At 34.7% G+C, this 26,907-nt stretch overlaps 1 protein-coding gene across 2 annotated transcripts in view; it reads left to right on the top strand.

Annotated features, from left to right (window-relative positions):
• The window catches only part of LOC106880256 (globin-3), a 125,995-nt gene extending 101,743 nt beyond the window's left edge, over positions 1-24,252 (top strand). Inside the window, exon 3 of one of the 2 annotated variants that reach the window (XM_014930122.3) lies at positions 23,199-24,252. In XM_014930122.3, coding sequence (XP_014785608.1) covers positions 23,199-23,339 — 141 coding nt within the window. In that variant the 3' untranslated portion in view covers positions 23,340-24,252. Of the gene's footprint in view, positions 1-19,231; positions 19,382-23,198 lie in introns of those variants that run through there. The other variant, XM_089348485.1, reaches the window with a different exon arrangement.
• Positions 24,253-26,907: the final 2,655 nt, after the last annotated feature.

Raw genomic sequence — 26,907 nt, 5'->3', positions numbered from 1 at the left:
TGTGCATGTGTACGTGTTTGTGTGTGTGTGTGTGTTTATGTAGCAGTATCGCAATCTGAAGATCCGCTTACCTCAATGAATCGTGTGTATAATGAATGCAGATTGTCAGAAACGTATTAAGGTCCTCCTTAGACAAATATCTACATCATTGATTTTATTCTCATGGTTAATTGTTAAAAATAATCAATATTCCATACATATTAATTTAAAACTGTTTTATGGGTATTGAGAAAAAGTTTATAGTTAACATTTTTCATGCATGTTTAACCTATTAAGTCCCAGAGTACTTAAATTTCTTAATATTACTTTTAAATTTTTACAGATAATTGAAAATAGGTTAAAATGAAAAACATAATTATTAAAACTCCTTTACTTGAAGTAGAAATGGAAATACTCGGTGTCCTATAAATAGGACACTGAGACAATGTGATATAGCTTATTTAATGTTCTCATTTAGTGTCCTATTTATAGAGCAGTGGGACTTAATGGGTTATAAAATATAACCTCTAATAGTAACTGTGTGCAGACAATTCGTTGACAGACAATTCGCCGACAAGCAATTCACCGATTGGACAATTGGCTGACTGGGCAATAAGTCGACATGCGAAAGTATCGATTATGGAGTTCAGCAAAACGGAACGAGGAGGCAGAAAGCTTCTGTACAAATGGTACACCTATATTATTGATAGAACTAAAAACGAAAAGACTTATTGGAGGTGCGCAAATCGTAAACTGTGCAGTGCTAGACTGACAACGATTGATGACGAAATTAGCACAACTCCTTCCGCACACGTACATCCACATACGCCGATTGAAAATCACGCTGCAAAAGTTAAGGAAGATATAAAGCAGCCATAAAGAGCATAAATCTTTTTCTTTTTTGTAAGACTAACAAAACTTTTTTGTGCTTTTTTCGTATATCGGCCTATTGTACGTAATATCTTTTTGTAATTAAATTGTTTTTATTTGTAAGTCTAATAAAAAACTTTTTCGTAATTTTTACCGTTTTTAAAAATGTCGAAATATTGTCCTTTCGGCAAATTGTCCAATCGATCAATTGTCCTGCCTGTAAGTGTCTGCCGGCCAACTGTCTGTCGACGAATTGTCCCTCTACCTATAGTAACAGATTCTTATAAGATTCAACATGCTAAACACATTAGATTTCGCTTCTATACGGGACAAAATACAACTGACTTAGATTAAATGAAAGTATCACAGGGCACCGCGTGTACGTGTGAGATTGTTCTTACAATTACAGACATAAACCTAACAGATTTATTCTCTCCCCGCCGCCAACTACTGGTATAATTTATTGCACCAACTCGTCTACTGCATGCTGTCGTGTACGTTACCATAATTTATTGCAAATTTCTTATTAAATTCACAAGAAATGTATGCTCATGACTGAGACGGAAATACAACTACAATAACTCTTTGTTGATTTTGTTTAAGGATTTCAACAGAAAACACTTGGATTCGTATAAAACAATTGTTCAAAGAATCTTGTACATAAATAAATATATAATTTCACTTCATATCTTAGATCTTCATATGAATGTTAAGAGAATAGAAAAATGTACTGATCACATGCTGGGTTGTATATATTATATTAACGGATGAAATAAAATGTTTTTACTATCGACAAACCATGTTTTGTGAGATTACAAATAGTTCAAAATAGAGAAATGCTCTTTCATCATGTCGGTGCAGTTTTCATTGGAAATAATATCTCAGCAACTCGTCTCAGATGTATCAAAATAGATATTCCTTTAGCTTTTCTACCATTTTTCAGGTTGTTGACTCAACTGGGAAATAAAAAAATTTTAAAAATTGTTTACTATTGATATATATGTGATTCGTTAGATTTACAGAAGTGATATTAATATTTGAGTAGTATTATCTATGCAATATTATGGAAACACAATCTCGGTCTACATAATTGTCAAATTAATTAAATTGGAACAAAAACTAAAGAAAATATTTTTTCATAATAGTGTCCTTCATAATGGAGGAACTATCGAAAGATAGAGATACAACATATGAGAATGGAATGCTTGATAATTCAATCATTAAACAAGATATTGTAAATATTATGATATTTATAATTATATGTTGCTAAATCGTTTCAAGATGAAATATTTACAAATGTTATAAAACATCTAGAATAATGTATTAATGTTTAGCCTAAGCGCTAGAGGTATCATTTGATACTTTTGTGAATTCCTCTTCACAAATCACGATTCATTCTAATAATAAGATTTTGGAGGGTATCACTTGATTTTACTTGCCTTAGTGCACCTCCATAGATTTATAAAATAATGAAAGTACCGTGGTGGAAATACTGTGGGATTTACACGTATCACAAAGGAATTAGTAATATGATAAAATAATTTGGAGATTTTGTTTTGCCCTTTATAATAGAAAGTAATGAATGAATTTGCGATTACCAAATTCTTCAATATATATCAGCTGAATGTATTTAGGTATATATGGTTCGATATATGTGTGTGCGCGCGTGCTTGTGGGTTTGTGTGTGTGTATGTATGTATGTATGTATGTTATCAATCAGTTTCATTTCTGTATTTCTTGTCAATAGAGAAAGAGCCGGACTCTAACATAGATTCAAGGCTCCTTCATTGGAACTTTTATCAACATCATGTAGGTATTTGTGCATATGCGTGTGTGTGTGTGCAGTATTTGGTGTTAGTGTCTGCACAGATTTGCATGTTTGTTTTATAGATGCGTTTTTATGTATATATTTTCATGTCTATGTATGTATGTATGTATATGTAAGCGTGTGTGTGTGTGACATCCTGATTGGATTTTGTGTTAAAAAGTACTTCTTTACGGCAGTGTAAACTTTCATTTAATCAAGATGATATCCCTGGCCTGAAGAGTAGCCTGCGGTATACACTTCGTTTGGATATTTACTACTTCTGAGGTTCCACTCACTATTAAAACATATGTATTCCACATCTTATCTACTCCATTTCTTAACTCTTGTATTCTTATTCGCACACCCGGCAACTCTGGTTGCCTACTGTGAAATATAATAAGAATTTTTTTTCAATCGGTACCCAAAAACTTCCACAGCCTTCCGTCTCAATAAACCATTATTTTCCCTGAAAGTCTTTTTTATATTTTCGTATTGCTTCAGTCTAGCTTTCTTCCTACACCTCGATCCATGGATCTTATATATATATATATATATATATATATATATGTGTGTGTGTGTGTGTGTGTGTGTGTGTGTGTGTGTGTGTGTGTGTGTGTGTGTGATAACAACAGAGATGGATTCAAGGGACACTACAACTGTTTCAAACACATTATTATTGATGACTCGTTCGATTACATCATGAAAATACCCTTTTCATACGCACATGCATGTATGGATGTCTTTGTATGTAGTATATACGTTACACGCATGTGTTATACTGGAACCATTCCTGATGCTCTGAATGTTAAAATACCTTCATTCAAACGAATCCAACAATAAATTGTGTGTGTGTGTGTGTGTGTGTGCGTGTGCGTGCGTGCGTGCTTGCGTCCGTTTTCTTTTTATCAAGTATATATATATATATATATATATATATATATATATATATATACACATATATATACATATAGATAGATAGATAGATAGATAGATAGATAGATAGATAGATAGATAGATAGATAGATAGACAGGCAAGCAGACAGACAGACAGACAGACAGACAGACAGATAGATAGATAGAAAGATAGATAGATAGATAGATAGATAGATAGATAGATAGATAGATAGATAGATAGATAGATAGATAGATAAGTAATGTTTATATATATATTAAAAAACAGGGTACAATATGCACCTGTTTGCTAGAAAGAAGAGTTAAAACCCTCCAAAGCCACGCATCTCTAAATATATGTAAACACGGACGCAGAAAGTATCAAATATACGCAAAACAAAACAGTCGTCCCCATTTGTAAAACTACAAAGAGGAGAGTAGGTATACCAGTATCAATTGATTTCGCTTTCTGTGCCGAATGGCACTGAAAGCCCATCAGTTAGGCTTACTACGTAAACTATTTTTTTAAATAGACTTACCATTCCGTGCGCGTCTGTTCAGCTGAAGACCCCGGAACTTCCAAATGAACATTAACGAACAAGTATAAATTCAAAATTCAAATAAATTATCACTATCTTTAAAAACTATTCTATATATATATATATATATATATATATATATATATATATATATATATATATATATATATGTATGTATGTATATCATAATTATCAACATGTATCTGTCTGTTAGTCAATGCATTATATGTTTTTGACAGCCTCAGTTCTAGATAAAATCCATTAAATCATTATCTTTATATCTGATGGCAGCCATGTTGTTTAAATTCATGCATATCTTTCAATGAGAAACCATTAGCGCGGCAATTATCGTACATTTGTATATGAGTATAAATATATGCAAAAGGAAAAGATCCGCGTGAACAGCTACCACATAGAAAAATGATTGGAAAAACCAAACCGAATATACGGCATATAAATTCTTGTATAATGTCTCCTTGATCGAAAATAGACGTACACTCTCTATTTTATCGTATATGGGTGTAGAATAGAATTATTAGAATCTATTTTATCGAAACTTCTCTTAATTCCGTTTTATAAAGGTCTTAAATTGAATTTCGGTTATTCTTTCCTCAGCTGGCAATGTAAAATTTTTTGTTAACGTCATACGGTTTGTTTCAGTGGGTTGAGCTACTGAAATTGTGCTGAACATGTTATACTTGTGTCAATCAAGAGAGAAAAAGTATATAAACCAAAACTGGCATTTAAACTAAAATAATGATAACCAAAACTTTATAAAACATATGCCATTAATAAAACGGATCTAGCCTTACAGTGATATAATTTTAGTGCAAAAGTTAAACACGTTTGTGCAATTTTAACAACAGAGGGGTTCATATGTTATCTCAAATGATCCTTCCGTGGTTAGACGTGTCTGGCCTCTCTTTGAGTTATAAATTCTACATGCTTCTTAGACAAAACTTGAAATTCTCTCATATAGAATTAAATAATTTATTTTACTCTACGTTTTATAATAAATCACAATAAACTTTAATAATTTGCGAGGTTATAAATTATATGATTAAATCTTAAACTTATGACTAATAGTAAAGGCAATCTCAAGATATTTCGATTTTCGAGAAACTCCATTTACTTTCAGCTTTTTATGTATTTTCTATTATTTATTACTTGTCTTAATATTCACCATAGAAATTGGAATTTATTTTGAATGTTTCAATATAGCAGAAATTTACAGAGCAAATACAATTTTATGATAATAGATATTCTTAATTTAAATCTTTTATTGCAATGTGTCTCTGTTATACATTTTTGTAAATTATATGTGATAAACGTTATCACTGACGCAACCGGGATATCGATTTTCGATATTGTCAGGAAATTACAAATGCTAGTAAATTCTTCTATATTTTAACCGTTTAGATTCATGACAGGAAATCATTTAACATAGTTTATTAAATGTGTCTTATGTACTAGACTAGTACTAACGTATCCTTTTCTATTTTGAATTTCAGAAAATTATGGCTAAAAATAAATTATGAGGAGATTTTATCAAATACTTTGGACAATGCTTTTCTATCATAATAAAATATACATCAGTGCTAGAATCTGTGAAGACATTTCCTCCTTAAATATATGAGAATTTGAATGTATAGTTGGTAGGAGGTGGCTACTAAGCTTTAAAGACTCGAGGATGTTTTAGTTTATTGTATTTCAATATATAACATAACGTTTTCTAATTTCATTACCATGTAACAAATTCGTAGCGATGAGGTATGGTTTACAGGTGAATCAATTTCCAGTTTATAACTGATATTTAAGTTGCCGGAATAAGCATATAACTGATTTATACATATTTCGAATATATATCGTTGCTATTATTCAAAAGTGTCGTAAGTCCAAACCGTCGCTTCTTCAGAAAACGTAAAAATAGTTTAACCATTCAATTACTTTTTACATTAGCAACAGTTTCAGCTTAACAATAATACTTTGCTGGGGGCATAAAATCGTAACTACATGCATGTATGATATTTCCAGTCAGAAATATTTTTGCAAAACAGTCGTATGCTAAACCGTTGTACCACACTTTGGTAATTTTCATAATCTTGGCATCTGAAGCAGCTGGAGATACGATAGTTTCACCAAAAGAACCGGCTATTGCAAACAAAATGAAATATTGAAAAAAATACGCATTTGGCCAAATTTGGTCATAGGACAGTTCAACATAATAGCAACGATATATTTGGGGATGGGAAAAGTTATGGATTAAGGTCGAAGCATTAACGAATTATGGAAGGCAGTCTTGAAATATGTAATTTCTTCAGGTTCTATCCCACAAAAGTATAAATATTCGAATCTGAATTGATGCTTCAGAAGTTGCTTACCATATTTAACAGAAAATTAATAAATTTAGATAACTTTGTTGATTTTACTTTCTGGTTAATGTAGCGTCTCTAACTCTGTAGATGAAATATAAATACCAACTCGATTATTCCTCACAAAATATAAATGAATTAATTAATGAATTTTCTGGGAGCCAACCAGGCGCATCTTACTCTTGTTATAATGATGTGTAATATATGGCAGTCACATTCAGAATACAAATTAATACAATACATGAACATTGATGTGTGGAGTGATCATAAATTATAACAATGTAATTTGATATAAGAACCAAAGATCGTATCCTGCATTTTAATAAGTTGCCATGTTATTAGAAACACATTACTCTTGAATATTGCTTCGGTATGCAGCCAAACTTTAAGACAAATTGAAAATAAGGATGTTGTCTCAGAATATTTCATAGAAATCGTTAAACTAAAAGCAGCAAAAAAGATCGTAAAAAATTTGTATTTTGACAGTTAAAAACTGCTTTATTTTAATGCAAGACATTTCTCACAATTTCAGTAAAATATGCATAAAAATGGAGCAGTAAATATATAAATTATCGAAATATAAAGTTTTATTATCATGATTTTTAATAGTTTTTGTTCAGATTTTATTTTATAATTTTGGTGTGTTTCAGTGATGTTTGACACACTCCATGAATTCAGAAATAAAATATATTTATTTCGCTGTAAAATATGGCCGACAGCGTCCATAATTACGTTAAATGCTTCTGTTATTTATGATTACAATATAATTTGTTGTAGCATAGAAACTCTCTACCTCACGTTTGTTGTAGAAATAACGTTAGCTGCAATAATCAACATAACTGCGGTTTATGTCCCATTTACTGAAATAATTTAAGTAAATATGACACAAAAAATATACGAAACAGAATAGTTATCATGTGAGTTTTAATTTGATTGTTATGCAGAAGTGTGCTATATTAAACAAATATAAATGTTATCCAACTCAATCAATTATAATAATCTTTATAATAAACATTTATTGAGAACTTGGAACACTTTAATCAACAAAAATGCAATTTTTTACTTTGTAAACAATAATAATAAATAGTAATAATATGAATGGCACAACAATGCACTATAACAATACATGTTTCAGTTGTTTCTAATAGTTTACAAAAGACAGGTTTAGTTGTAGAAATTAGGAAATTTCGAACGACACAAAAGATTAAACATTATTATAGATTATTTTTCCCTTTGTTATCTTCTGTTTGCATCTCTTTAATTTTTCTTATTATTCATGTATTCTCGTAAAGATTAGTACCCGTCCAAACCTCAGCTTCACATGCAGATATCTAAAACAGTTACTGGAATGGTGAATGCTAATGCTTAAATCCCGGTGAGGCATTTATAGCAACAATTAGTTTCTTTCGTTTCCTCAAGAGATAACTATATTTTTCATGTTACAGGTATTTGTATGTGAATTGTAAAAGTAAACGTTAACCTGGGAAAAATTGTTTCTGATTTCAGCATCAGTTATCTCCCCTTCTCTTCATTCAGTTTTTTTCTTTCGTATGGTTATTTTGTCCACCTTTTTTTACTACTGTCATGCCGTCTTAATTTTCCAACAAAAAGAAACATCGTTTAATTTTAGGAAAATATATGCTACCAGGTTTTGCACGCGTTATGAGGTTATCTTGATAGGAATATACACGGACGAGTGAAAAATAATTATCAAAACAACAATTAACACCAACAACAACAATGACGGCGGTGACGACGACGATGATGACGACGGTGGTGATGTTTGCTTTAATTTCTCACCATAAAGATACGAAGGAGAGAATTCTTTTTTTAAATAACGTAAGTCTGGGCATTAACCTCAGAAAACCCGAAAGGAGAGAACCATGAAATGCAAATATAGATTAAAGGAGAATGGCGGTGGTGAAGTGTGTTTCTTATATAGAAGCCTATCTATCTAGGATCAGATATCCAAGAGTAGCCCATGCACCAAAACTAAGCATCACCACAACTGCCCTCCTCAGACTTACAAGCTTCTTCTTACAATGCTTCCACTTATTCTTGCGTTTTTATCATTTTTGTCACACTCATTTTTCAATAAATCCAGTTGAGGACTGCACTTCTCTCTTCACCTCACCTTCTTTCAAAATATCGATGAGCTCTCTAACAATAAGCAGAACAAAAGCTCCAAACCCTTTCATCATATTACTAATTCCTCGGTGATACGAATACTTCCCACAGTATTTCCATAATAGCAAGACCTTGAGCTTTCCCGAGAACCTCATAACACTTCTCAACCACCAACATTTTGTAGCTTGCACTGCTGTTACTCAACTAGTAGAAGACAGTGAGCGCCACCTAGCCATATTCTACTTGTCAGGCCTACTTTCTTGGTTTTTGCTTGAGCTAGGACTACAGATTCGTAAACAATATGATTTACGAAAAGGCGTGCGTCTCAAACGGCATCCGCACTCTAGAAATCTCTGAAGGCGGCACAGTAGGGAATGTACAACCGGCCTCGGCGGAATTCAAACACAGAAAGTAAAACCGGAAGAAATGCCACTAAATATCTTGTCCGGCATGCTAACGATTCTGCCAACTCCCGCTCTGTATGGAGAATTACGTTCAAGAAATATTCATGGAATAAAAATGGTGATGAATTTTATGATTGTTCATAACTTGCTATCGGTGTATATGTGACTGCAGCTTCTTTAAATTCCGCTTTAGTAAAATGGAGTTAGGAGAATGTTGCTGTTGTGAATATGATAGATTTGCAACCATTTTTCCCATGTTCAACAAGGATATGTTACAAGCAGAAGTAGTGGGGGCACATCATAGCCATGTGTTGAGAGTGATTCGAAAATTTAGTAGACAATCTTCCTCACTGGTTTTTATCTATGCTTCCCTGACATCCAATAGTTTTATACCATCTTTTACTGAAGGGACATTTGCTTGTTCGTTGTCACATTTATTACAGTATTTTTCAATATATTTCTCCAGCTAGATTTGTCTAATATAGTTCTGTCAGATTTAAAACCAATTCTACAGAACGATATGAAATGGCTGAAGTTGCTAATCTGTTAATGATACAGGCAATGTCCTTACACATAGGATGAGCATTGAATATGTTTCCTATCGGACTCCTCAACTACACGAAATAATTTCGTCTCATTTTCTCTCAGGAAAATATTACGAAACAGATTCTGCTGCCTTTTGTATTGTTATCTTTCGTTCCTAGGTTGGAACTCATTTTGCGAAACATTCAAAGCATTTTCGTCATACAAAATGATTTCACATTTCTTTTTCGACTAGCAGCCCAAGATCAATGCCTACCTACAAAGAACTACCAGGCCAACATATTAAAGAACGGCAGCTCCCCATTATGTCGTATATGCCAACAACAAAATGAGACCATCGATCATGTTGTCTCCATGTGCAGTCTGCTTGCGCCTACAGAGTATCTCAACAGGCATGATAGAGCTGCACAATATATTCACTGGGTAATATGCAAAAACCTGGACTTGCCCCATGATAAAAACTGGTGGGAACACAAACCACCCCCAGTACTTGAAAATGATCACATTGCACTCCTCTGGAACTTCACCATTCAAACTGACAGAAAGATAGACGCAAATAGGCCAGACATCATACTGAAAGACTTCAGACAAAAATCATGCCTCCTCATTGATATGACTGTCCCAATTGATATAAACGTATCTGTCAAGACCTACCAAAAACTGAGCAAATATAAAGATCTTGAAATAGAAATTAGCAAAATGTGGAATCTGAAGACGAAAACAATACCTATTGTCATAGGTGCCCTGGGAATGACAGCGAAACGGGCTGATTACTACCTAGCTCAGATACCAGGAAACCCCAAAATGGCTGAAGTCCAAAAGATAGTGCTCATGGGAACTGCCCATATCCTACGTAAAATACTGTCTATGTGATCTCAAATTTTAAAGCAAACATAATTTTCTTATGGTTTCTTAAACATTCACTTGAACAAAACTGTACAAATCCAAATATATGGTACCCTAGGCATAACACCTACATGAACTTCTAACTTGTTGTCTCTTGAGGTCTCTGGGTGAGACTTGGATCCAACTTGTACAAATGCAAAACAAAAGTCAAACATAAAATAATAATAATAATAATGATGATGATGATGATGATGATGATGATGATGATGATGATGATGATGATGATGATGATGATGATGATGATGATGATGATAATAATAATAATAATAATAATAATAATAATAATAATAATAATAATAGGTTTACTTATCTTAAATCATCGGAAGTGTTGTCATGTACATTGTTCTGTCTTGGTATAAAAGATGGGCTACAGCAAATATTCTGCTCAATACCACAGATTTGCTTGTCACCTGTTTAACCATAACAAGTTGAGCATATCACTTAATGGCTGACAATATGTGCATCTCTGATCACGAGCAGAAGTAGTGGGGGCGCATCATAGCCATGTGATGAGAGGAATTCTTTGGAGTTTGAATAATTCACCTCTGGAAATATGGGCGATTCATTCAACATCCTTAAACAAACCTTATTCAGAGATCTTTTGAGCAAGATGGGCTACTCAACCTGAAGAAAATTCTAACTGGGCCCCACCTGCGAGGTCATGCGAGATCATCATGTCGCGCACATATGGTTGTGATGCATGTGCCTGGTGTACCCTTATCAGACGGGTAGTCATGATGAGGATAATAGGCCTCGTGTATTTTACCCCAGTGTCACTTTGATGGCATGCACTGCTCTCTCACTCAATAATAATAATAATAATAATAATAATAATAATAATAATAATAATAATAATAATAATAATAATAATAAAGATGGTTTCTGATTTTGATCCAAGGTGAGCTATTTAGAGGGCACGGTAGGTGGTCGACAATAATGATTAACCTCTCCTATCCAATTTACTTGGGCCTATATTTTCTTACTCTCAAACATTTCCGCTTTGGTTTCACCAGTTTTAGAATGGTAGCAAATCAAAATGGATTGGTAGAACATAGAGAGGAAATTCCTCTAAGATAATTGATATCGCCATGATGATATCGGCGTTGAAATTTTAATTAAGGAAATTGAATTAAATATGGATTCAGTTGGAGTTTTTCTCTACCATACATTTAGTTACTAATCGGAATGAAAACAAACATGTTTAAAAGGTTAACTTGTGTAAAAAATGCAAGGAGAAACAAGCCCGACATTCTAGTCAATCAAAATTGAATAAATATAGAATGTAAGGGCGAGTTTTGACCTTTAGGTCTCCTCTAACAATTGTGGACATGCTTTTATTTTGTATGGACCACGTCAGTGAAGTATTGTATGCAATTACTACAAATCTGAACTGACTACAGAAATATAGAGGAGGGTTGTCGATGAAAACAGATTGACGATATAAATTAAAAGAATATCTTGTGAAAATTCTCGGAAACAAATGCGTCATGAATATTTAATATTAAATTGGACGCTATTCTTGCTGGTGAGAGCTATAATTTTAAGTAACTAATTCTAGGAAAAACAAAAAGGCTAATGAGGGATAAAACTCTGAAATTTTAATTAAGGAAAATGAATTAAATATGAATTCAGTTGGAGCGGTTTTCTGCCATGCTCTGTTACTTTCTAATACAAATAAATTTTAAATTGTTCTTTCTTTTGTGTTTTTGTGTTTTTGTTCTTTTCGGGAATAAATATTCAGAGGCGCTTTGTAATCATATCATATTTATAGGTGCGATTACTTTATCATCATCATCATCGTTATTACCACCATCATCATCCTTATCATCATCGTCGACTTTGTCATCGTCATCATCATCATCATCATCATCATCATCATCATCATCATCATCATCATCATCATCGGCGCCATTTTTAATACACTAACCCAATGGTTCCCAACCTGTAGTCCGCAAAGTTAGTACTGGAGATCCGTGAACCAAATTCAAAATTTCATATATATATATATATATATAGAGAGAGAGAGAGAGATAGATAGATAGATAGATAGATAGATAGATAGATAGATAGATAGATAGATAGATAGATAGATAGATATACGTAAGGATAAGCATATTCCTTTCTACTCTAAGCACAAGGCCCGAAATTTTGGAGGAGGGGGGTCATTTGATTAGATCGACACCAGTACGCAAGTGGTACTTAATTCATCGACCCCGAAAGTATGAAAGACAAAGTCGACCTTGGCGGAATTTGATAAAGATAAGCATATTAAAAGGGGGTCTGTGGGAAAACTCATTTCAATAAAAAGGTTGGGAAGCATCGCTCTAACCAATTCCAGTAGCTGCCACATACTTATTCTCATTGTTAAGCACATTTTCGTTACTCTCTCTCTCTCTCTCTCTCTCTCTCTCTCTCTCCCTTTCTCTCTATTTGTTCTCTCCCCTCTTCCTCTCTCCTCTTGCCTCTCTCTCAATAGATTTAGAGCTTTGGCAAACATTATTACCTTTCCCCGTGCACATAATCCCTAATCAACAGAGAAAACTTAGTTTATTTGTTCAACTTAAACCTGCCAATCCAATTCTCATATGTCTTGCTTTGAGAAGATTCTTAATCTTTCTTTCTGTCTTCCTTTTTCATGTTACTTTTTCTTTTTCCTGGTAATTCTTTAAAGTTTTGTTTGTTTTTTATTGTTCATATTCCTTATTTAATTGGAATTCCATACAATCCATAGTTCGCCAAATGGATGCAGAAATTTAACGATTTTTTTTGTAACATTTTCCTTAAACATTTGAAGTTTGCAAAGAATGATGTAACAACATTGGAAGCTTATATTAGCAAATCATTTCTGATATTCACATCGATAAAATTTTTTAAATAGATATGAATTAAATTTCAATGATTTGCATATTCCTTGTTAATAAATTTTGCCAGATTCGAACAGGAATATGTTGATTGTCCATTATTTACATTATTTACATTTGATGGATATTTGTCCTCATCTTGTTTGTTGTTAACACAACGTTTCGGCTGATATACCCTCCAGCTTTTATCAGGTGTCTTGGGGAAATTTCAAACCTTAGGAATGAGAACCCAGGTTCGAAATTTCCTCAAGACACCTGATGAAGGCTGGAGTGTATATCAGCCGAAACGTTGTGTTAACAACAAACAAGATGAGGATAAATATCCGTCGAATGTAAATAATGTAAATAATTCCTCATCTCTTAAGTAAAGAAATGCTGATCGTTGTTGTATTTCGTCAAAGGAGAACAGCTTCTATTTTTACGATGGTGGTCATAATACCTTCCATTTGTTATTACAAGAGACTTTAGAACATTTTGTGTTTCAACATCATTATGTCTTGTCAACCAGAAGCAATCCCGGCAAATGAATTAACAAGAGCTGAAACTATTGTTTATAAATTTAGCGAAGAAATGTGGCTGTGTGGTAAAAAGCTTGAATCCCAGCCACATGGTTCTGGGTTCAGTCACACTGTGTGGTACTTTGGACAAGTGTCTTCTACTATAACCTCGGGTCGACCAAATCCTTGTGAGTGAATTTGGTAGACGGAAACTGAAAGAAACCCGTCACATACATATGTATATGCATGTGTGTATGCCTAGCGGTTCGGAAAATGAGACCGGTAGAATAAGTACTAGGCTTACAAAGAATAAGTCGTGGGGTCGATTTGTTCGACTAACGGCTGTGCTCCAGCATGGTCGCAGTCAAATGACTGAAACAAGTAAAAGAATAAAAAAAAGCTTCTTTCATGTCTCATTATCAACCAAATTCGTAAACTTGATTCCAATAACATTTTATGTTCTTTCATATTCATTTGCCATTTATGCCTCTGGCGAATAAATTTCTATCACACGATATCATGTTTTTCTTTGTTGAATGAATGTTTACATTCTAAGAATTTCAATAGTGTACTCATAAATTAAGCCGGAAAATACCGAAAGACTTGATTTTATTTTAATTAAATATCAAATTTAAATATCATTTAAATATCAAATTGTAGTTAAAAATAAGATGAAGAAATTAGTTTTAATAATAAAAAAACAACAATATATAAAAATATTCAACGATATAGGTGTAAGTTCACGAATATTTGTAAAAGCTGAGCTGTGGTATTATTCTGAAGAAATATATATGAAGTTGATATAATTCTTTTCCACAAATGATAATCTTTTCTACTATAGGCACAAGGCCTGAAATTCTGGGCTAGGTTGTTGTATGGACGCCTGTGCTCAAATAGTAAGTACTTACTTCTTCGATCACGAAAAAAAAAATGATAGGCAAAGTCGACATCAGCAGAATTTGAACTCAGAACGTAAAGACGGGCGTAAATGTTGTTAAACATATTTTCCCGGCGTGCAAACTATTCGGCCAGTTCACCACAATAATAATAATAATAATGATGATGATGATGATGATGATGATGATGATGATGAACAAGCGACGGTGGTATGTTTGTTTTGTGCTTTGACTGCCATTTTTAGTATGTACGAAATCTACATGATGGTTTCCTCTCCGTGCATATTTCATACACTATTATATTTTAAAATATTTATGTCTTCTGACATTATTACGCATGCTAATCAATGGTATAAATCATTTAACAATTTTTGCCCTTGTATTTATATGGAAATATATAAAAAAAACAAAAACATTTCATTCAATTTTTCCACAATTTAATTGTTCTTTATGCTTTACTCTAAGCTAAAGAAGTCGCAAAGACTGAAACCGGTACTGAAGTGTTCTTCATGATAAAATTATTTTAGCATTTTCTACTTTGTCTCATTTTCCTTTTACATCTATATATATACATATATATATATATAATTATGTGGAGAATGGAGAAACAAACACAAGAAGAAGCAAGTTAATTGGGCTAGTTAGCCATTGATTTAATTATGTAGAGATTATATAATGAGTCATTTACGATCGTTTCAATGTGCCAAATGGTTTGGCAGAACTCTTCAGAATGATGAGGGGTATGTTAGAGTTCATGGTGTGAGAGATGCAGGAGAAACAGTTAATGGATATACCTAGATATATATATATATATATATATATATATATATATATATATATATATATATATATATATATATATATATATATATATATATATGGGGTGGGTATGTGTGCATGTGTTTGTGTGTATTATCGCGTAGGATAAAAGCTTAGCAGCATTTCTTCAGTTTCATTGTAGTAACATCTAAATCGATGTGATGGTCACGGTCACAATATATTTCATTAATATTGATTTCACTTTGAAAAAAAAAACAATTTTAATATGCCGTGGTGTGGCTATTTAAGAAGTCAATATACCCAGTAATCAACTTTACTTCCACCATGGATTCACTCCTAGAAACGTGATCTTCAAATGCTGCTCATTATTTCATGCGCATGCGCTCTCATTAGAGATTTCAAACTGTTTTGAATCAATCAACGAAACAAAGATTATTCGTATCAAGCGACGTGTGCAGATTTGCGCAAACGCAATCGGTTTATTGATGTTAACCGACTAAGAATGTGTGCATCCACGTCTTTCTGAAGAGAATTAGTGACAGAAAGGACAATGTCGAAGAAAACAACTACAGCACGGATTGAGATAAATGGCAGCACAAACCACCACAGAAATAAATCGTAGGCTATGGTAGTTACTTGTGACAAATGGTATACACACACACGCATACACACACACACGCATACACACACACACGCATACACACACACACGCATACACACACACACGCATACACACACACATACACGCGCGCGCGCGCATACATGCATATGTATAAATATATATTGTGTAAATTATAGTGTAAAAAATTCGAGTGCCACTATCGGAGAGCCTTTAAGATTATTGAGTATGTATATATATATATATATATATACACACACATACACACACACATACACACACACACACACACACACACATACACACACACACACATATATATATATATATATATATATATATATATATATATATATATATATATATATATATATATATATATATATATATATATATATATATATACAACGGACTTCTTTCAATTTCTGCCTATCAGTTCCACTCACAATGCTTTGGTCGCTCGGTGGCTATAGCACACAAACACACACACACACGTAAATATATATATATATATGTGTGTGTGTGTGTGTGTGTGTGTGTGTGTGTGTGTTCCGCCTAAAACTTTAAGGCAACGTGAAATTAACCCTATTATATTTACTGTGAACTTTTCTTTCAATTTCATTCTTTTTCATTCCTTCATCCATTTATGTTTTGCCTATACATTTATATGTGTGTGCGCTTGCGTGTGTGTGTGTCTGTGTGTGTGTGCGTGTGTGTGCATATAGAAATGCAGCGTAAGAATGCTAGAGTCGCATGTTCGCGTATATGTAGTAAATAATTAAAATAATGCGACTGCCTTGAAGATTCTTATATAGACCCTTTTGTGTTCATATTTCGGTATAGTGTGAGACGAAGGCGTTCCAAAAAAATGAAATATCCAAAAATTTCAGGTTTATCCTGAAATGTTAATGGAACAGGCACTATGCCACAAATGGTCATTCATATATATATATATATATATATATATATATATATATATATATATAACTGATAAAAGTGTTGTCACATTCTTTCATTGAAAGTCTTGAAACGCCAATGGTTATAGAAATGGTGTGCTGTCAAATATAAATCTGAAAGAGAAATAATGAAATGTTTCTCAGCTCGATGCAATCCTCATAAAAACTGGTTCATCAGTCAGCAACATTAGGCAGTGGCCGGCAAAAGGGAATAAGGACTTTATTGGCATAGTTAAAACGTTTTCCGTAAACAAATTTAAAAGGTATATGTACATAGAGGTGGAGGAGGAGGAGGAGAAGGAGGAGGAGGAGGAGGAAGGCGAGGAGCAGGAGGAGCAGCAGGAGGAGCAGGATCAGGAGCAGGAGGAGGACCGAAAGATGGGGAAGGGAGAGGGCGGAATGAGGAGTAGTGTGACGGAAGACTGGATGTGGAGAGAGTAATAATATCGTCGATGAGACTAGCGGCTGATCGAGTAACCACAAGAGAATGGAATAAGCTGGAAACCAAGGCATGGTCAGAACAAGAGGAGTAGGGGCAGGATGGGAGGAAGGAAGGGGAGGATGAGGAGGAGGGGGGAGGAGGAGGAGGAGGGGGGAGGAGGAGGAGGAGGAGGAGGGGAGGAGGAGGGGGAAGAGAAGAAGAAGAAGAAGAAAAAGAAAAAAGAAGAAAAGAGGAAGAAGATGAAAAATAGTAAGAACAGCAAGAGGAGGAGGAGGAGGAGGAGGAGGAAGAACAAGAACAAGAACAAGAACAAGAACAAGAAGAACAAGAAGAAGAAGAAGAAGAAAGGAGTGTGAATGGAATTGAGATCTAAATTAGCGACGCATTTTCTAGTCGATTATTAAATAGCATCTTTGCTAGAAATACGTCTGCTCAAACTGTTTTCTACAGCCACGTTTTCTGCTGGTTCTCTTGAAGATAGTTCAAAGAATTTTCTTAAAAGATTAAGAAAATGAGGACAGAAATATAATGATATATCTTCAGACATCGTCCGCTATTTCAAGTGGCGAGTGGAAGGAGGAGGAGGAGGAAGTGGAGGAAGTGGAGGAGAAGAAGAAGGTGGAGAAAGAAGAAGAAGACAGTGGAAATCATTACAGATGACAAAGTATTACACACGTCATACTTCAAACGGATGGTGCTTGATTGCAAACGGTGTTTGGAACAAGTAGATGAGGTAGACGTGTCTTCCTCGAAGTTTAACAAAACATATTACTGGCGCAGGTGTGCCTGCTTCCTAAACACATGGCTCCGGGTTCAGTCCTACTACACGGCACCTTCGATAAGCGTAATAATAATAATAATAATTATTATTATTATTATTATTATATATTTATGCATATATGCGCGCGTGCATGTATGTGTGTGCCTTTGTGCCTGTGTTTGCCCTGCATTACAGTTTGACAAACGGTGTTGGCTTATTTATGTCACCGTAACTTAGCGATTCGGCAAAACTGACCGATACAATAAGTGCCAGGCTTTAAAGAGTTACTAGGGTTGATTTGTTCGACTAAAAATTCTTGAAGGCGATGCCACAGCATGGCCCCAGTCTATTGACTGAAATAAGTAAAAGATGAAAATATAAGTTAGTAATGGTGGTGGTGGTGGTGGTGGTGGTGGTGGTGGTATTGGCAGTTGTGATGGTAGTAGTAGTAGTAGTAGTAGTGGTAGGGGTAGCAGTAGCAGCTATTATTGTTATATAGCCCGAGGTCCTCTCTTATGGAACGATAATTCCCATATAGCAATATTTCTATTCAAACCAGGCTTCTCTCTTCAAACACCAATGCGCAATCAGAAATCTTATAGCAGGCCTTTGCCATTCTTGTTTTGTTATCCGTTTGATAATTCTCACCTCGCAGATTCACCCGATGGCCACAACAGAGTTCTCGATCTCAGAATCAGTTCCTTGTGTGTTGCCTAAAACTTTCGGCACCAATTTGACCCCGCTAGTTTCCGCTGGTTGCAGTTTCCTCTACATCCGGCCACGTGATATGATACTCTCTCATGCATTTTTCAGTGTTCCTCTCTCTCTTTTCCCCTCAAGTGATGCCCATCTAAAGCTGTTTTGCAATGGGGCTGTTCATATAGCCAAATATATAAAATTCTGTCTGAGCAAACTGTTGACGTTTCTCTACAATTATTGTACAGTCCGCTACATGTAAAGCTGTGTGTTTCTTCTCTCACAGTGTGAATGTGTGCTGGGAAATCTTATTCCGAATGGGGCAGCTTTATATCCCACAACCGGTGCACGAACAAAACTACTCCGGGATTTGAACATTTGGCTTGCTTTTCTTCAGAGCAATCGACCCTGTCAAAAGTGAGTAGTAGTAGTAGTAGTAGTAGTAGTAGTAGTAGTAGTAGTAGTAGTAGTAGTAGCAGCAGCAGCAGCAGCAACAGCAGCAGCAGCAGCAGTAGTAGTAGTAGTAGTAGTAGTAGTAGTAGTAGTAGTAGTAGTAGTAGTAGTCGTTTGCTTTAACAACAATAATAATTGAAAAGCGCGGCGGTCAGCCAATTGCTCACAGTCGATATCTACGCATGGTGTATGTATTTGATCGATTTAGGAAACTGAATAATAACAAAACTAATTACTTCGGTGGCTGGATTAATAATCGAGGAATGTGGAACTAAGTATTGTAATGCAGCCATCCACAGAAATATAATTGAAACAATAAAAAAGAATGCCTCTATTCCCAAGACTTTATGAAACTACCTAATTATTGTCCATAATTCCAATACCTGAAAACTGGTTCCGAGCGTCCGCAAGCAAATGGTTCCCTCATCTCTTGTATCTTTCTTTCGTCTTATAATAATAACCAGGACGGATTTTATAAAGCCAGATTTAAGAGACTTGCTCTTCTATGTGTTTAAGCAACAATTAATATTCTCGCATGAGATGTAAATGCTGCCGCTCGAAAATTGACCGCCCACGCAAACTCTAAATATTTTATCTTCTACATCTTTTTTGCTGTTCTATGTTTGAAGCATACTCTTATAGACTCTCTTCAATCCGCAAACCGGCAAATCTGCTAAGCTCTATGATTAGCTAATAAATATCCCATCTTTTCATTCTCTACACGAATGACCTTCACGCTGACATTTCTAAGAACATTCATTCCTACACAGCTGATATCATTCTTCATTTTTCTTTAGTTTTTTTTCACACATCATGGCTCGCTGTGCAAAATATACATGCTTCAATAACAAATGCTGCCTAACACACACACACACACACACACACACACACACACACACACACACACACACACACGTACGCACAACACACGCACACACATAGATAATTGATTTTATATTTTGGCACAGGGCCAGCAAGTTCAACGGAAGGGGTAAGTCGATTACAGCTGGTACTTATTTTATCGACCTCGAAAAGACGAAAGGCAAAGTCGACTTCGGTGGAATTTGATCTCGGAATGTAAAGACGGACGAAATACTGCTAAGCATTTCAACCAGCGAGCTAACGATTCTTTTCTACTCTAGGCACAAGGACCGAAATTTCTGGGGAGGGGGGCAGTCGATTAGATTGACCCCAGTATGCAACTGGTACTTAATTTATCGACCCCGAATGGATGAAAGGCAAAGTCGCCCTCGGCCGAATTTGATCTCAGAACGTAAAGACAGTCGAAATACCGCTAAACATTTCGCCCGGCCTGCTAACGTTTCTTATTTCTTTATTGCCCACAAGGGGCTAAACATAGAGGGGACAAACAAGGACAGACAAAGGGATTAACCCAGTTCGTAACTGGTACTTAATTTATCGACCCCGAAAGGATGAAAGGCAAAGTCGACCTCAGCGGAATTTGAACTCAGAACGTAAAGACAGACGAAATACCGCTAAGCCTTTAGCTCGGCCTGCTAACGTTTCTGCCAGTTCGCCGCCTTACATAAGTATACATTAACACCGTTGCTTGTAAAAAAAAAGATAAAATCGCAGGCAAAATGGATCGTAATCTGACAAAGTAATAAACAGGAAACCATTTATTGTGGTTCGTCACAGATCTAAAAATAACTCTTTCAAGTCTAGTGAAAGCAAATAAGATGTTCCTAAACATTGTCTGTATAAGACGCCTATTGAGCAATTTCCATCTTTAAATTGGTAAACGCAATAATAAATTCAACGAAATGGTTAATAAAAAACATTAATTTTTTTTCTTTAGTCGGAGTTTAAAGCAAACTAGAAGAAGAAAGAACAGATGTCGCTTAAGTATGGATAAAGGACGAGTGAGAGATTGAGTGAGTGAGAGGAGAGAGAGAGAGAGAGAGAGAGAGAGAGAGAGAGAGAGAGAGAATAACAAACTGGAACGTCTAAAAGAACTCATCGTTAAGTTAGACGAACAGAGATTAGTGTTACAGGAAAGGAAGGTTTGCTTTTTTACATGTGAGTATATGAATGCGGAAACAGATCTTTCGTTAGATCGGATGGTCAATTGAATTGGGAAATTTCCTAAATGATATCTAGATTAATATGTCTACCAGCTTGCAGATAACATTTTAATGAAATACATGGTATATGTTAAAATCTAAGAAACTGGTTGAAATATATTCTAAAGTGACCAAACAAACTACTGTCGGTGACAAAATCTATATACTGACCTCCAAACTGAGATCAATGATATGCTTACACTGCGTTTTTCAACCTTATTTTGAAATAACAGGAAACGTTCGCGAAAGAATAATCAATAAATTATGTACCACAATACTACATCATCCAACAACCATGCAATACAGACCCTAACAACATCAGCAGATAGTATCCACGTCCCTTCCAAGAATGACATTTTTACTGATAGACCCAATTTAATGAGCAAATTTACAGACTGGCCAGTACAACTGTCTAAACTAATAGGACGAAGTTTCTAACTTTTCTTCAATTCCTCTAAGAAATACCAACAGATAGATAGATAGATAGATAGATAGATAGATAGATAGATAGATAGATAGATAGACAGACAGACAGACAGACAGACAGACAGATAGACAGACAGACAGACAGGTAGATAGATAGATAGATAGATAGAGTGAGAGGGAAAGGGAGGGGTCAGATAAAATTGTGTCTAATGATGTAATGTAGTATTTACATAAATCCATGTATTAAACTTTTGCTATTACATTTATTCCTTAGTTACGTGCGTTTCGACAATACCTGGTAGTTCTTGGTTTTTGTTCTCATTTGATTAAAAATATAAATGATTTTGCAATTTGCAGAAATGCTGACTGAAAATCCAGCTCGGATTAATCTGCTTGTATTCCCTATATATATATATATATATATATATATATATTAATCATAATAATGATAATAAGAATAATATGCCAAAAGAATGAATGAGAGCCCGATATTATGTAAATAGCAGAAGTTATCGATAAATATATAATACAGGACAATCAGTAAGTTGTCATAATAATACTCAGAGTTTCAAATACCATAGCTGAGAGCTTCTAGGTATATTCATCAGTTATTAAGATAGCGTTATTGTCTTAATAACTGATGAAAAATGCCTAGAAGGTCTCAGTTATGGTATTTGAAACTCTAAATATTATTATGACAACTGACTGATGGTCCTATATATATATATATATCTCTATATATATATATATATATATATATATATATATTACGGAGATGTACTTGCATAGCAAGTGACCTGATCGTGTGCTGGAACAAAAGCAATTGCAGCGTGGAAGGTGTTTCCAAGCCATTTAAAAACATGCAAAAACCGTTAGATTTACTTCAACATTTTAATTTGATTTGCCAAAATATTTTCGTCTCTTTGAGACTGCGACCTGTTCACTGAGAAAATTCCACGTTGTCGTCGATAAACCTGAGCATTGTTGAAAATTAAGTACAGTATAGATCTGTATGTGTGCAAGATGTTATATATATCTCTGATTAATAATAATCCAGGTTTTCGAGAATAAACGGGTAAACGTTGCCGTCTTACTGGTCCTATGGTTTATGGTGCAATCTAGATATTTTGGTTAGTCTACGATGCAAGTGCGCGCGTGCATGCGTGCGTGTGTGTGTCTGTGTGAAAGAGCAAGTACATGAGTGAATCTGAATATGCTGAAAACTTTTCTTTTCTTGAAGGACTGACATAAATGATATTCACTTCTGACTGGTTTACTCTTCCTTTCCAGCTTGCAGAACAACCCCTGTTGGAGGCGATAAAGATTACCCTGGGAGACCGCTATACCGAAAACATGGACATTATTTATAAACTGGTTATTAGGTTTCTGTTAACAGAAATAACGAAAGCTTGTAGAAATGATGTGTCCTGATGCCAGGATTGAGCAGAATTATTGATTGGTGTGCCAAACCAAAATCTCTCACGCCAAGTAAGATTGTATAGTTTTGATCTAGTGGCCTAGATATCGTCGTCATAAGAAGAAAGAATATGCCCCTCCCCCACAAAAAATTAAAGCACAAATAAAATTACATAAAAACGAAAAAAAAATTTTCAAAAAATAATACAAAAAATAATTTTAAATCATGCCAGTTTTTAAATTCTGCAAACGAAAACTGTATCTAATGGAATCATCAGTTTTAATTGCATACTGTAATTATAATTATTATTATCATTATCATTATTATTATTATTATTATTATTATTATTATTATTATTATTATTATTATTATTGTTGTTGTTATCATTATATTTTTCTTTTCAAATTTCCATTCAACTAAAACCAACTGAAGCGGAAACAAACGGTAGGACAAAAAAAAAGAAAAGAAAAAAGCTGAATGCATCCTAATGTATAAATCAGCTGGAGAGAATTACCGTTGACAGTTGGCGTTGATTTATTTATTTAGATATTTATTTCTTTATTTAATTTGTTCTTTTTGTAAGAGCCTAAGTAAGGCCAGATTTAATATTTTATTGTAACACACTCACTGTGAATTATTATTGTTATTATTTGTAAATCTGTTCCTTTTTAAAATTGTTATCATTTCTTTTACTTTTTATTGCATTATTTTGATCACTTAGTCCTTCTCTCTCTCTCTCTCTATCTATCTATCTATCTCTCTCTCTCTCTTTCTCTCTCTCTCTCTCTCTCTCTCTCTCTCTCTCTCTCTCTCTCCGTTCTTCTCATCTGTTCTTTTGATGTCCTCTTCTCTATGTGAATGAAGCATTCTCTTGTTCTTTTTCAAACTATTTTGTAAATCATGCAGGAAATAAATGTTTCACAGACATTTTGTTATTTCTTAATATATAATTGTTGCTGTGTTTTAACAAACTCTGTACAAAGAAGCGTATCGTCTGCTTTCAAATGAAAAATATATCAATTCGCAATCTATTTCAGAAGAAACAAATATAATGGTAAGATACTCGAAAACCAAGAGGTTGCAGAGGTCGAGGAATAAGCTACTGTATTATGGTAAAATTGCTACTGCATCACTAAGCAGAATCCATCAAATTTGGTGACAGTTTGAAGAAGTTTATAGTTCTGGTTTTCGTTTCAACTATTTAGGGGGAAACAAAACAATCAAGTCAAATCTTCACATTATTGTTTTCAAATTTTGGTTCAAAGCCAGTTATTTCGGGGGCAAGTTGATAATCGATTTCATCGACCCCAGTACTCAAATGGTTCTTATTCCATTGACTGCTAAATGATAACAAACAAATTTGACCTCCGTGGAATTTGAACGCAGAAACGTAATGACTAACGCTTCTGCCAGCCCGCTGCCTTCGCGTTGTTGGTCTTAAATTTTTGGCACAAGGCCAGCAATTTCGGGTGAAAGAATAAGTCGATTCTATAAACAACAGTATTCAACTGGTTCTTATTTTATCGACCACCAAAGAATGGAAGGCAAAGTCAACCCTGGCAGTATTAGATATGTCTAGAATATTGGTTTCAAATGTTGGCACAAGTGCAGCAATTTCTTGACACGGGTTAAGTCGATTACATCAACCCCAGTACTTGACTGGTATTTATTTTATCGACCTCGAAATGATGAAAGGATAGTAATTAAGCATAAGGAGAGGGAGTTTGATTAAATCTACTTTATTTCATCGACCCAGATAGGATGAAAAGTAGAGGTGACTTTGGAGGGATTTGAACTCCGAACTTAAAGGATTGTAACGTAGTACATCAAATTCGGGCGAGGGTCTATTTTTTCGATCTGGCGTCAATGAAAATTGAAGTCTGGTCAGATACTCTTTTATTTGTTACTAAAAGACTTGAAGTACAAGTTATTAATGCCTCAGTTAACTTCACCTGCTTAAACTATATTCATCATCCAATGAGGATAATATTGAAATCAAATCTTGACTCAAGGCTAGCAGTTGGAGGAGGGGATGGCTAGTCGATTGTATCGAACCCATTTACGCAACTGGTACTCCTTTTATCGACTCCCAAAAGGATGAAAAACAAAGCCGTCCTCGGCAGAATTTGATCTCAAGACCTGAAGACGGACCAAATGCCCTCAAGTATTTAACGTGCTAAGGATTCTGCCAGTCTTGAAATGGGGAAAATGAGGAGGAGGATGAGGAGGAGGAGGGGAGGTTAGAAACTGGAAGAGAAATACGAACAAGGAAGGATGACGATGATGATGACGATGGCAGTGGTGGTGGTGGTGATAATGATATATGTGACAATATGTGTAAACTTAGGCAAGTAAACAGGCATTAATTTATTTTAAACAACTGGAGCGTTAAATGACATAATTATTGAAGTTTCATCAGCTTTTATTGGCCTTTGTTTTTCTGAAAACCATTGTATATTTTGTGCCGGAAGTTAGACTGGTGAGGCAACGTTGAATATGGCGTCCTCACTAGAAACATAAAGCTACCCAGACATGAAACATAGATTCCTGTTCTAAAAGGATTCAGTTTTAATAACAAAGTCGTTTGGTCGCTCATTTAAAATATTGTGCAGAGGCAATGATTATCATCGCTGTTCTATTCAAATCTACAGAAAGAAAAGAAAACAGATCACCGGGGGGTGGGGATAAACGAGCATTTACGTTCTTCATACTTTATATCATTGTTTCTTTTAAGTTTTTAGCTGCTTTTAGTTAGTTTTTAGCGCCTCAAAGACTACTTTAGCCGTTTCCATAAAAAAATATTCCGGTAACATTTCATCGAGAGATGCAAAATGTCGGAAATATCAAGCCATGTGACCATCAAATTCTTGTGTGATTATTTATGTGTGTATTGGAGTGGCTATGTGATACGTAGCTTGCTTATCAACCACATGGTTCCGGGTTCAGTCCCACTGTGTGGCACCTTGGGCAAGTGTCTTCTACTATAGCCTCGGGCCGACCAAAGCCTTGTCAGTCGATTTGGTAGACGGAAACTGAAAAGAGCCCGTCGTATATATGTATATGTGTGTGTGTGTGTGTTTGTGTGGCTGTCGCACCACCATCGCTTGACAACCGATGCTGGTGTGTTTACGTCTCCGTAACGTAGCAGTTCTGCAAAAGAGGCCGATAGAATAAGTACTAGGCTTACAAAGAATAAGTCCTGGGGTCGATTTGTTCGACTAAACGTGGTGCTCCAGCATGGCCGCAGTCAGATGACTGAAACATATAAAAGAATAAAGAATAAAAGAATATATTTCATCTTTCACATTACTTACTTCCAATGCTGGGTTTAATTCTGTCACGAACGCTAGACAAAATTCTTCTTCTTATTCTTCTTCTTCTTCTTCTTCTTCCCTTGCATTGAATCCATCTTTACATGCTACTAATGTATTATTGAGTAAATAACTGGCACCATGTCGGTTTCGACGATGAGCAAGACAGTTAATCCGATGAACGGAATAGTCTGCTCCTGAAATTAATGTACGCGTGACGAAGAATGTGACAAAGCTTGTCCCTTTGAATTAGACACACACACAGACACAC

The sequence above is a fragment of the Octopus bimaculoides genome, chromosome 3 (genome assembly GCF_046866305.1).
Source record: "Octopus bimaculoides isolate indiv1 chromosome 3, ASM4686630v1, whole genome shotgun sequence".
NCBI classification, from domain to species: Eukaryota; Metazoa; Mollusca; class Cephalopoda; order Octopoda; family Octopodidae; genus Octopus; species Octopus bimaculoides.
Note: the sequence above shows the minus strand (reverse complement) of the source record. Positions and strands in the feature narration are given on the sequence as shown.